This window comes from Lissotriton vulgaris, chromosome 11, assembly GCF_964263255.1.
Source record: "Lissotriton vulgaris chromosome 11, aLisVul1.2, whole genome shotgun sequence".
NCBI lineage: Eukaryota > Metazoa > Chordata > Amphibia > Caudata > Salamandridae > Lissotriton > Lissotriton vulgaris.
The window spans coordinates 103,850,059-103,863,130 of NC_141699.1; the positions used below are offsets into that span (position 1 = coordinate 103,850,059).

A 13,072-nucleotide genomic window follows, 5' to 3' on the forward strand; every position below is an offset into this window, starting at 1 on the left:
CAGCCTTTCCAATCCAGTTCCATGGCAGGTCAGACGTCCGTTTTCTGTGTGGACAAAAGGTGTGTTTAAGAGAGCAAGTCTTCACTTGTCTTTGTATCTCCCACTCTTCTTTAATAAGCAACTTCTGTTGGGAGCGTTTGCCAAACTTGGGTTTCCTACATGTTGGTGAAATCTATATCCCAAGTTAAAAGTATCTTGCCGTAAGTAGTAAAGTAAAACAAAAAAAGTTTTCCCTATCAGACTTTGAAGACTGAAGAAAATAATAATGTTTAGGGTCGAGTCTGCGGATGCATGCGCTAGCGCCTCGCTGTAAGACTCTGCGGTATTCAGTAAGGGCTTGGAGCCCGACTGTGTCTTACTATTTGTTGTCTTCACGTCACTCTTCTTTATTGGCTATATAAGTGGCCAGTGCAGTTGAAACGTCACTACCGACACTGGCTGTGCAACAGGGACTAAACACAGGTGAATTCAAGTTTAATCCGTGCCAGTCCGGTGCTCCCGATGTAATTGAGCTACTATTTGATGCACCCACGTACTCCCCTCTCCCTGCTGCATCTTTCATAGTGCTTGCATGCGTTTCAGATCACTTTCCCCACACTGCATTCATTCTTGTTTAATTTGTTGAATGTGTGAGGTTTTTGCTCATATGGGGGGAGAAGTGAAGATTTGTGCATGGTGCTAGAGTCTGATCTTGCCATATAATAATGTACTATCCCGTTTTCTTTATTAAAAGTGAAGATGTTAGCCTTCAATAGTTGTCTATTTTTTTATTTTCTGGAGCATTTCTGTCACACAGGAGATTGTTGAGTAAATAGAAAAATCCTGGAAAAATATGTAGCATTTAACCACTACCCCCGCTTGTTTCACTTAGAGCGCATCTTGCATTTTCAGTAGAGACTTATCACAAAAACCTCCCACTGCAACTCGTAATGCTTATGACTTGTGGACAATTCTGTGCACTGCATACTTTTAGCCAACATCTCTACGTCTTCTATATCGCTCAAAGCTCGGCCAGTGCACACTAAATCCTGACTTGCAGCACCAGGACACGCAGCATCGTAAAAGAGACGCAGGCTAATGTGCAGAGCTGCCGACTTCAAAACTGCAGGACTTGGTTCCCTCCATCACCCCGCCGCTGCAGGCTGCGCGAGCCCACCTTGCTTTTCATTATTCTGTGTGCTGATCCATGGATGACGGCTGTGTCAGGTCTCACAACAGCACCAGCTCTCCTATTATGGCACCCTGGCTGTTTAATATGACAATTCAAAATAATTTACAAATAGCAGCCTCTGTGCCTCTCCTCAAAGTGCGAGAAGCCGAGAGAGTGGGCGAGAGGCTCCGCGCGGGAGAGTCAGCCTGGTGTCTGCCCGCTCTGGTTCGGGGACAGGCCCTCCTTACAGGCTTTAATCGCGACAGTACATGTCACTTTAGACAGCTGCACACCCTTTGCCATTTCCTCTCTGAGGCTCTAGTCTCAGAGAGAAGATGGCAAACTAGTTGCATTGAGTCTGACTGTTCTTGTACAGAGCTTAGTAAAAACAGCAGCACTTCTTGTCACTTTGGTGTTGTGCCATTACTATTGAGAAGCTCCCACATCCATGCAGCGCTACATAGTTGACACTACATTAATATTACCACTACAGGGAATACCGCTGCATTGAATGAGGTAAGTTCGATTCAAACTTAACCTGAATAAAAAATGTATTCTTCATTATGTGTGTTTGTTGGAAACTATACACGTTAAATGAAGTTTAGTTGGCAAAACGACGGCATTACCTGGCACTCCATACATGCCCACAGATTATATGGTCCCTCAACCAGCACTTGTCTAGGCTCCTTGGGTGAAATTTGAACCAGGCTGGCCTCATTTGCATAATTTCTGGAATTTCACAGTATGAAAATTTCCCCCAAACAATACCATTACAATCCACATAATTACGCACCATTTGCAGAAAAAAAGCATTTGCAATGCAATTGGTCTCACATTTACGCAACTTTGAGCTATTGACTATCTAAATAACAATACCTTTTATTTATGTTTTGGTTTTCAAAACATAAATAAAAGGCATTGTCATTTACAATGCCAATAGCTCAAACTCTCACAAGGGCGAGACCTATTGCATTGCAAATACTTGTCTATATGGTGGTTATGAGGACAAAAAAAAAAAGACAAAACAAAAGAGTGAACTTTGGGGGATGTTTGTACTGTGGACGTCATAAGTAGTGGTATGGAACAAGGAAGCACAGTATGACAAAAGTGAACATCAGATTAAGGACAGAAGTAAGTTTCAGGGAGGAATGTGCAGAATTGCCCAGCTTTTTATCAAGTGCAACAGGAACGGCAATGGTGGTTTCCCCTTGGTTATTCTGATTTCATTTGACAAACTATATTTGAACTGCACTGCAAAGTGAAGCGGCGAACTGACCAACAAGGTGGACTTTAATGTATCCTAGCTGAGTCTTTCTTCCCTGCAACCCGCCATGCCACTCCGATTATTGTTATTTAGCAATGTCAGTGTTGGATTGACTTCTCATGCAAATGTCAATGATGTTTTCTTGTTAAAATCAATAAAAATCATCTACAAAAAAAAGTGCAACAGGAACGGTCCCTTTACTCTTGTGTACAAAGACGCTGTTAGCGGAAAGAGAGGTGGAAATGTTTTAAGGAACAGCAATGAAGAAAATGAGAAGCAAAGAGGTGAGAATTAGGGAGGTCAATTGTGCTCTTTATTGTAATTTAGGGCTGAAAAGAGTTGAGAGTAATGGGATGTTTCTCATGGTCAGGGGAGAGCAAAAGCAATAAACCTCATATTAGACCCAAATCAGCCTGACCAAGTTCTGTGCATCAAGGAGGCAAGAAGGTATGCAAAGCCAGGTGGGAAGATTCACTGAAGTTTCTCAAGAAAACCAAAACAAAGTTTTTGTCAAAGGATAAAATGCAAAAAAAAGTGTCACGTCCTTTGTACACAATGAGCCTGGGAGTCTGTGGGATAAAGAAGGTAACTTAGAGAAGAACTTTCTAAGTTGCCTAAGCAAGGTACTGTTGGGGGAATTAAGTTGGCACGGGTAACCTTGGCATGCATACCAAATGGTATGATGAGGATACGTATGTGTTTGCATAACCTTGATTCCAGCATCTAGTTGAATCACCTCCCAATGTCTAATATATATTTGAGATGCAAGTGCCAGCTGAAGGGTGCTTCCGTATGTCCTGCCTTTAGACATGTCCTCGGCGTACCATAAAATATTGCTCTGCAAATAATTATATCACCTCACTTCCTTTGAGAGTCCAGAGGGAGGTCATCAATTTGGAAGATTGCTGTTCAGACTATCATCAGGGTCTGCAGTCTTTCAAGGAGACTTGCACTCTCTAGTAACCATGGGGCGGGTATCTAATGTCCCAGGCAATAGTCCTATGTCTAGGGCAAGTATGTAGTAACAAAACACATTGTTAATATTAGTGCTGAGCATCCTGAAGGCCTATAGAAGGACACTAAAAAGCGAGACATGCCTGATATCCGTAGAAAGTGTTGATTATCTGGGACATCTTTGGTCAGGAAAGAGGGTGGAGAGCAAAGTAAGAGTGCTTACAGCAGAAAAGGATGAGTCTGTCTCTAGAACAAGGACCATTTTGGGCATTTGTCAAATTCTGTGCTCATTTGTATCCCACTTTAATAAAAAGACAACACTATGCATGTGCGGCTCAAGAAGAACGAGAGGTCCAGATGGGAATGAATGAATAAGGAAGCATTTATGCAAGTCGCAACTTATAAAGTGATAATTTGGAAATATTCAACACATATATTAGGTGTGTTGTCATGACAGATGAAAATGAATATAGACTGGGTGCGGTCTTTAAGCAGTAGAGAGAGGGACAAGAGGATGTGGCGTATTTGGTAAATGACCAGGAAGATTTGGCTTGGCAGTTCGGGCTGGACTGTTCCCATGAGGCACAGGGTGAAGACTGATTTGCATATGGCTGGGTTCAAACTGGAATGGGATGGTGAGCAAAAAAAACGATGGATTTAGGCCCAGATCTCTGTACTGGGGGGAATGTATGACCTTGTGCTGCATTCTGCCCATCAACTGTTGTTAGGTCTCGGCTAGAAGCGAGCGAAGCTCGCTCTCGCCAGAGACCTTATTGTTAGCGACTCAGCCTCCCAGGAGGACAGCACTGGCCGCGCGCGGCGATTTGTTAAGGCCACGCGCACGAGAACGCGCTCGCGGCCAGGTGCTGTCCTCCTGGGAAGCTGCCTCCCTTCCCCATGCAGGGCGGGCCGCCGCGCTGCCTGCGGCGACCCGGAAGCATTGCCGGCCAAACCGGAAGTAGGTGCTGTCTGTCGGCGGTGTCTCGGGGCCGGCGGCGCTTTCCCTCTCTGAGCTGCCCGTCGGGGCTGCGCAGTTTTATTCCTCTCCTGCCGGTGTCTCATCCCGCGCCCGCCATGGCAGCCTGCCTGGGCTTATAAACGTTGTCATCGCCAACAATAGAGCTAATGACAGACTGCAGGGATAAGTCTTCATGAGACGGGAGAGCCAGCGAGTACAGCAAGCTGTAAACTTGGGACGATACGCCCTGCGGTATGTGATGAATGTTCATCCTGGTTTACCCCCCTTGAATCCTGACAAGTGGGTTTCTGAGGCGCTCTCGTCCGTCTGCAGCGCTGTCTGCGAGGGGTGGCACTGCCAGCGCCGGGCTCTTCCCAGGCCAGCCAAGTCCTTCTTGGGCGCAGCCCAGAGTCTGCCTGACATCTTGAAGCTTAAATAACCGTGAGGCATTGTTACTCCCTGGCAGCAAAGTGCCTCGCTCCGCCTGATTGGGCTAATTGCTTTGAAATAGGATATATTATCTATAATTAGAGAGATCTTGGAGGAGACGGCCTGCCTCGGCTTTCATCTTTTCCAAGTGCATCATAATGTCGCGATCAAATTAATTTGGGCCACTTGAACTAGTGCATTCCTTTCAGGCCCGGCTCTTAAAGGGACAATGACGCCTTTTCACTCACAATTACCACTCTGGGAATCCTTTGGAGAGCCCGCCGGGCGGCTGTACCCTTTGCAGTGCTCCGTCCTGAGTATATTTTGAGTCCCCCCTAATGGGTGTGTTTGTATGCATGCTTGTATCCAGAGTGCCTGTTTGTGCTCATGCTGAATTATGTGTTTATATGTGTGCTTTTTCATATGTTTGTGTCTAACTCCTTTCATGCCCGCCTAGTTTCCTATTTGTGTGCGTTTCTTCTAGGATTCACTTTTGTAGGTATGAGAAAACTGAAATTCCCTGTCTCTTGGGCGAGGTTCACTCTTGTGTGGCTCTGATTATAATGTGGAAGACAGGGAGAAGACAATTTCTTATATTTGCAGTATAAGAGCAAAGTGTGGCCTCACTTCAGAAATCGAACCATCAACTGACATTTTAGAAACCATTTTATATTTGCATTTCTTTGTAATACAAAATACATAATTGAAGTGCAATAACAGCAATACATACAGCATGGCTTATCCAAAGAGCCGTAACAGAGTAAATGAGCTGAGTTCATCTGTTCACAAGATCACAACAACCATCCTAATCAAGTTATTACATACTAGCCTTGTGATGTTAATGAAGTTGTGCATAGGTAAGGTGTCCCATCAGCAGGAACAAAGATCAAGGGATGGCTCAGGCGCATGATATGAAACCTGGGATATACTTCCGCACATCCCTCATGGAAATTAAAATAGAAGTAATACAAATATCTACACCCACTCTATGGGTGTTTTCCATCATCTTTTATTTTTTGGTAGAAGGACAGGGACAATTCCCCTCATTCTCTCGTGATAAGGTGTTTTTGTAGGCCCCTGGCCTCTTCTCTGTGTGGCTCTGTACTTTTACTATCCGACATTTCACTTCTGATGACTTCCATTGTCTAATATGCGGACTAATAGTGGATTTCAATTGCATCGTTGTGGATATTTTACCTACAATTAGCATTAAATCTGTAGATCTTGTCCCTGACTTGCCCGATTTGGGGGTGGAGTGAGGGCAGACACTGAATACAGGCATCAAGCATCATATAGTGCCTCCTCTCTGCCATCTTCTCAATGTATTACCCAACCCTGTTCTTGAACTGTGTGATAAAAGGGCAGTCCCAGGTCATGTGGAGGAAACTCCCTGCGTCTACAAGGCAGCAGAGCAATTAATCAGTCAGTATACCTGTAATTTACTAAAAGTGTGCCGGGAAAGGTAAGCTCTGAGTGATTAATAATATTGGATTTGCTGAAGTTTAGCGTTCCAAGAGACTTTCTTTGGGTTCTCTAAGATTTTCTTCAAGCCCTTCTCACAGATTGGTTCGACTAAGTCTGTTTCCCTTTTGTCCTTTAGCTGCAGTTGGGACACACCACTCGTGTCCAATAAGGATTTATAAAGCCATATTATAAGACTCCCACCAGAGTCCTCTTCAATAGAGCCTGAAAGTAGCCATGCGTCTGCAGCTCCCTATAGTGCAGCATCTCAGATAAGAGGTCTCTGCATCTCAAAAAACAAACCTGGGGAAAGTCCAATGCTTTCAACTTTCACTTAACCTCCATGAAATTAGCCCTGCAGTGCTGAACAACCAGAATAGGGTCCAGAAAAATCGTATCTTTCGCATCTCTAACAGTAAAGTTTTCTTCTTTCTTGTAGCTGGGATGGAAAAAGCCTCTGTATGGTAACTGACTTGCACACATACTGTGAGTGCCCAACTGTGTTGATGTCTGAATCCCTAATGCTGACTTTTGTTGTCATAGGAAACACAGATCATGCATGTAGCCTATGACATAGACCTGACTCACGGATTGCAGTCTCATTGAACCAGGAGGGGCACCTAAAGTACTGCCCTCATAGTGGTGAAAGGCTTTTGTCTTTATCAGGAGCTAAGCAGCATGAGTGCAGTGGTGGCAGTATAATGTATAGTGATCAGTAGGAGTGAACAGGTCCTTTTTAGGTCTCGGCTAGAAGCGAGCGAAGCTCGCTCTCGCCAGAGACCTTATTGTTAGCGACTCAGCTTCCCAGGAGGACAGCACTGGCCACGCGCGGCGATTTGTTAAGGCCACGCGCACGAGAACGCGCTCGCGGCCAGGTGCTGTCCTCCTGGGAAGCTGCCTCCCTTCCCCGTGCAGGGCGGGCCGCCGCGCTGCCTGCGGCGACCCGGAAGCATTGCCGGCCAAACCGGAAGTAGGTGCTGTCTGTCGGCGGTGTCTCAGGGCCGGCGGCGCTCTCCCTCTCTGAGCTGCCCGTCGGGGCTGCGCAGTTTTATTCCTCTCCTGCCGGTGTCTCATCCCGCGCCCGCCATGGCAGCCTGCCTGGGCTTGGGACAGAGCTCTATGAATCAGGCGACCAAATACAACCTGCTAAAGATATCACGGTGGAAAATCAAAGCGGAAAGCGGGAGCTGTGACTGATACAATAACAGTTGACGGAAGCAGCAGAACATTAGTGATTCTGAATGACTTTACAATTGTGAATAGAACAAGAGTCAAAACAAACTCCAGTCACCCACAGGTGGGTGCTGTCTGAGGAATGCACACGCTAGATTTACTAATGAATAAAACAGGTGGAAAAGTGCCTAATGTGTAAAATAGTGAGTGCTGCTGCCCGAAGCTCCGTTTACAATCCCGCGGCCGGTGCCATTACACGTCAGCGCGCCGAATACCAAGACTGCGTTGTCTGGAAACCACCTCACACATTTTTAATCCACTACCAAGCGCACCCTGTCCTTTTATCTTATCTTTGCAGTTTCCTTCTTATCCTCCCCTTGTGACTGGGTTCCGTCTCTTTTTCCTTCTTTCCGATTTGTTTGTTTTCCCTTCTCGCTCTCTCGGGCACTCATGATCAGGAAAAATAACGGCACCACCGATTCAAATTAAGTACTAAGCGGGAGAGCCAGCAAATTAGCAGAGCGAGGTAAGGGCCGGATTGGCTCTAAAAAGTTGAGCCAGGGGTCTGACTTGACTCTAAATGCCCCTGAGATCCGAGCCATGAACATGCCTGGGACTTTGCATTATGGGCTTTTCTGGCGCAGGGTAGAGCTAAGCAATTCTTTTATGTGCCTTCGGGGTGTAAAGCGAATTTATTTCTCCCAATATTTCTCAGAGTTATTGCTTTTTTCTCCAGATAGTACACCTCTGAAACACTGAGTAAGAATTGTCTCTTCCTGTTTCTGCCATGTGTTGTCTATAAAGCAGTAACCTAGAAAAATATCAGGAAATATGAATTCCCTTTACGGACAGCAGGCGCATAAAACAGTTGCTTGGGTCAGCACCATGAAAGCCCATCCCGATGCTTGCTGCCGTTGACTTGTAAATTGTGCAACACATTTCACGTTGAAATATGATAAAGTCTTTCTAAAATCCCAAAAAGTGTCTTTCTTTAACATTCGGAAGCACTTCACCTTAGAACATCAGATTGTATCACTATTTTTAAACATAAACTTAGAAAACTTTAGGCCTCCCAACTCATAGGGAAATGCCATTTGGTGAAATGATAGACAAGCATGCGGTCAGGCATTGTATTGTAATTACATTTCTATAGCACCTATGACCCCTGACGAGACATGCACCTATATATGACCTACAATCTTATAATACATGGAGCAAGTTTATAGGTTAATAAATCAAATACAAGAGGTTTTTGTACAGCGCAGATCCTGAACTCAGGCATGATGAAATAAAATATTTGTCTAGGACCAAACACTTTGTTCACCCTGGGAAACCAGGACTGATTCTAGGTTTTCTGGTTCACATTGAGAAATGTGTCCACTAGGTGGGTGTCTATTTGCCTCTTCTGTTTTACATGAAAGGTCAATGCTTTGTCTTTAATTCTTGGTTCATAAAGTTAGAACGTGAGTGGCACGCAGGAGGCACATGAGTCCTCACTTCATGGGTGCAAGAGGACCTTGACGTCAGCCAGATCTAAGTCTCAGGCTCGAGGCTTCAGTGGCTCGCCCACCTTTATTAAACAAGGATGAGGGAACATATTAACATGTTTACCGCAGTGCAAAATCCGCCGCTGTCCGTGCGTTCTATTCGGTGGGGTGGCTGCATCAGCCAACGGTCGTGCACTGCACCAGGGAGGTAGTGCTCGTATCGGCCAACGGCCGACACGAGCACGGAACTGGTTAAACATTTCAGAGGTTGCAAGAGAGTACATTATTACTCAGTGCATTCTAGAACACCACAGGATGGATTAAGATAGAAACACAGGGCACTGAACAATTTACAGCAGTGTGTACCCACAGAGCTTGCAGGCACCAATCAAGCCCACACATTTCAACTGTGAATGCACTATCTCAGTAATTAATTGTATGTGCTGCACACACCACGCCAACATTTAGCAGCAGCTCACTCACTTCTTTCTGTCCCACTGGCCCTCCACAACTATTGGGCCACAGCTTACAAAGCATCTACCCAGGTGGGAGCATTCTGGACCCTTCTCATGGGCAGCCTTCAGGGCGCTGAACAGATCTAGGTAGTGCAACAGTTGTTGCACTATTTTGTGTGTCTACAATGGCAATCCATGACTACCTCCAGAGGAGGTAAGGCAATGCACCCTCCTGGGTGACTGCTGTCTGTGCGAGCCTCTTTTCACCTTCTCAAGGGATAACTGGAGGATGGACTTACTGGATCACTTCCTGGGAGTACTCAGTGCAGGAGCCTTTGGTGGGTGCCCCAGAATGTGTTTCATGAGCAAAGGCAATACTTCTTTTGCATTGTCATAGCCCCAATGCAAATGAGGGAAAACCCACCATGCATTGCTCAGACCCAATCTGTGCACTCAGGCTCTAGGAATAAAAAAAAAAACAGGAACATACATATTTGCAGCTGCTTCTTTAACCTCATGCGCGCTAGCGGAATTCCGCTCCTACGCTGAGATTTTCTAAAACGCATGTTACGTGACGAGCTGGGCTCGTCATCAGCGTGCGAGGAGGCTGCGCCATGACGAGCCCAGCTCGTCATCAGCGTGGAAGGGGTTAATACTAAATTGCCTTCCAAAACAGGTGTAACTATACTAAACCACCACTAATACTTTTTGGGTTCCGGAGTAGCATGCTACTCACCAAAAAGTGCTTTGACGCCTCGTCAGGGGTGGTAAGCGCTATATAAATAAATTACCCGGGGCCCTGTAGACTGTGTTGGCAGAGTCTGGCGGCGGTAGGTCCACTCCTGTGACTGATTGAATGCAGGATAATATTCTACAACGCTGTTGTAGAAATTTCTCCAACCCAGCACATGAATGGAGAGTTTTGGTGTTAGCAGATTCACAGAAAACATCTTTCCAGTAGTGACCAACACCTGGGTTACCAAAAGCTTGAAATGTCGTTGTTCTGCATGCATATAAGATGTAGATATGTTGTAGAAATTTCTCCAACCCAGCACATCAATGGAGAGTTTTGGTGTTAGCAGAGTCACAGAAAACATCTTTCCAGTAGTGACCAACACCTGGGTTACCAAAAGCTTGAGATGTCGTTGTTCTGCATGCATATAAGTGGACACGCCCGGCCGGCCACGCCCCGCGAGAAGGGCGTGCCCGCTCGTGGGAGCTCGTCCGAGGCCATCCTCAGCACGCCTTCCTCCGCCCCAGGGCTCCCGAGCGAGAGTGCTCGGCGGTCCACGCAGAGGCTGCGCTGCCGTGTGCAGGCGGGTCTGCCCGGGCTAAGAGCAGCACTGAGTTTCATACAGTTGGTGGTTCACATGGGTGCACACTGCTGATATACTTACAAGCTCTAGGTGCTGTATTACACCATGCCTGCATTACAAGTTTGTCTCTGATTTTGCACTACCCTGTCTCTACACATAATGTGTGTGTGTCTGATTGCGCACACAGCCAGTGGGACAGGGGTTTAGCACTGCACATGCCTATATTTTACAGCAGAGGAGGTGACCATCCATGTCACTCTTCGGAAACCCATTTCATGATTCTAGTATACATTTGTGGAAGTGGTGTGATCCCACATAAAGGCCTCTTGGTCCTCTTAATAATTCATGTTCTGCATTGTGTTCAGCTTCGCACTATGGCACAAAAGTGAGCCAGTCGTACCTAGCGTATACTCGCTGTACATCCTCCAGTACACATTCCTATGTTTAGACAGCAGCACAGACATCAGACATGCAAGCGCATTCTTTTTAAAAACAAAAACATAGAAAAATAATGTCAGAAGCAATGCCAATAGCTCTAACTTTAACAATGCCGAGACCATTGCATTGTAAATGCTTGTTTTTAAATTTGCCACCCTGAGTGGGACGGGTATGCCCAGACGGGTGAGTCCCGTCTCTCCATGCCACTGGAATCAAACTATCTTGGGCGAAGAGGGGTGAAAACCTGAAACAGATGCTAGGATGCTTGTTTCCAGTCCAGGGAGGACCTGGCTTGGCGGTTCCCATTTTGTGCAGGGTCAAGACTGATTTGCATATGGCTGGGTTCAAACTGGAATGGCATGGTGAGCGATGGATTTAGGCCCAGATCTCTGTACTGGGGTGAATGTATGGCATTGTTCTGCATTCTGTCCATCAACTGTTGCTCTTGTATAAATAGTTGCCAAGCATCCTCGACTCATATTATGTGTTAAACCTTCAGCTACTGCAGGCTTTGTGGTCATGGGCAGATTGCATTCTGGGACGTGTAGTTGGTTGTGCCTTTACTATTACAGCTTTGTGCGTAAATAGTCATGGTTGCAATACTGGGGGACCGGGTGTGGTGTAATGCCAGAGCTGCCTACTCTGCTGACTTTTGAATTGGGGGACCAGGCTCGAATCTCGGTGTCGGTTCAACATCCTGTGATTCTGGGCAAATCACTTTTTACACCGTGCCTATAAAAATGAATATGTGCGTATCTGGTGCTCGTGCAAAGCGCTCCAATACCTTCGCCTCGAGTTCACGCTATATAAAAAGTCATAACTATCCAATTCTGAAGTTGTAAGCAGGGCATGGGAGCTATAGGGAGCAGATGCCCCAGTCCCCTCCCCAGCTCGCTGTGACCCCCACCACAACCAAGTTTGTCACCTGCTCCCCGGACTGCACTCCAGGCGGCCGGCTCTCACCTGCTCCCCGTCCCATACAGGACTCTCTTCACCTCCCGCAGCTCGCGCTCCGGAAGGTGCTTCTCCAGGGCCCGTTCCACCGACTCCAGCTCTGCAGCCATGGCGGGGCGCTCCGGGGGTCCAGAGCCTACAACCGAGAGTGAGAGCCGAGGGCAGGGGCGGAGGCACGGGAGGGCTAGAGAGAGGCGAGCCCGGGGAAGAGAGAGAGAAACGGGGACAAGGGTCAGAAAAAGAGAAGGGGAGGGGGAAGGGCTAGGAAGAGTGAGGGGAGGGTTGTTGAGGGAGGGGGGGGGGGGGGTTGTTGTTGAGGGAGGGATTTGGAGAGAAGGGAAAGTTCCTGGATAGTTAGAGGACGGGCCTTGCAACAGGCACTGAAATTGAGAGGCCAGGAGCAGAAGGAGGTCTAAAGAGAAAGTTGATACCTTGGCGCAGGAGGAAGAGACTGAAAACTAGGGGGAGCGAGACAGAGGGGGCGAAAGAGGGAGAGAAAGAGAGTGAGAGTCAGAGAACAGAATCTGGAAGAGAGAGAGAGAGTAAGGGAGAATAAGGGAAAGTCCTGGTAGAAAGCAGGACCTAGTTGGGAGGGAAGCTTTTGCAGGGGTTCCAGTTGACCTGTTAAAAATGGTGTGTGCTTGGTTGGTCCAGTTCAGAACCTACATGTGTGGGTACACAATGAACTGCAATGAGGGACATTAGCTGCTGGTGTGCGCCTACAAAACCTTTTCGAAGAGGATGGCACTTTGTGCCTGTTTAGAGGACAGTTACTTAGGCCTCTGCTGCTTTAAACAAGCATTTGCAATGCAATAGGTCTCGCATTTGTAAGAGTTTGTGCTATTGGTATTGTAAATGACAACGCCGTTTATGTATGTGTTGGTTATAAAAACAGATAAGTAAAAGACATTGTCATTTACAATGCCAATACTTTAAACTCTCGCAAATGTGAACCCTACTGCATTACAATAGTAAACGACAATGCCCTTTATTTAGGTTTAAAAAACCGAAAACATAAATAAAAAGTATTGTC

General features: G+C 46.5%; 1 protein-coding gene across 2 annotated transcripts in view; it reads right to left on the minus strand.

Moving 5' to 3' along the window:
• Positions 1 to 12,248, minus strand: part of UPB1 (beta-ureidopropionase 1) — an 88,732-nt gene extending 76,484 nt beyond the window's left edge. Inside the window, exon 1 of one of the 2 annotated variants that reach the window (XM_086942796.1) lies at positions 12,049 to 12,248. In XM_086942796.1, the coding sequence (XP_086798922.1) occupies positions 12,049 to 12,149 (101 nt within the window). In that variant the 5' untranslated portion in view covers positions 12,150 to 12,248. The remainder of the gene's footprint in view (positions 1 to 12,048) is intronic. The other variant, XM_086942797.1, reaches the window with a different exon arrangement.
• Positions 12,249 to 13,072: the final 824 nt, after the last annotated feature.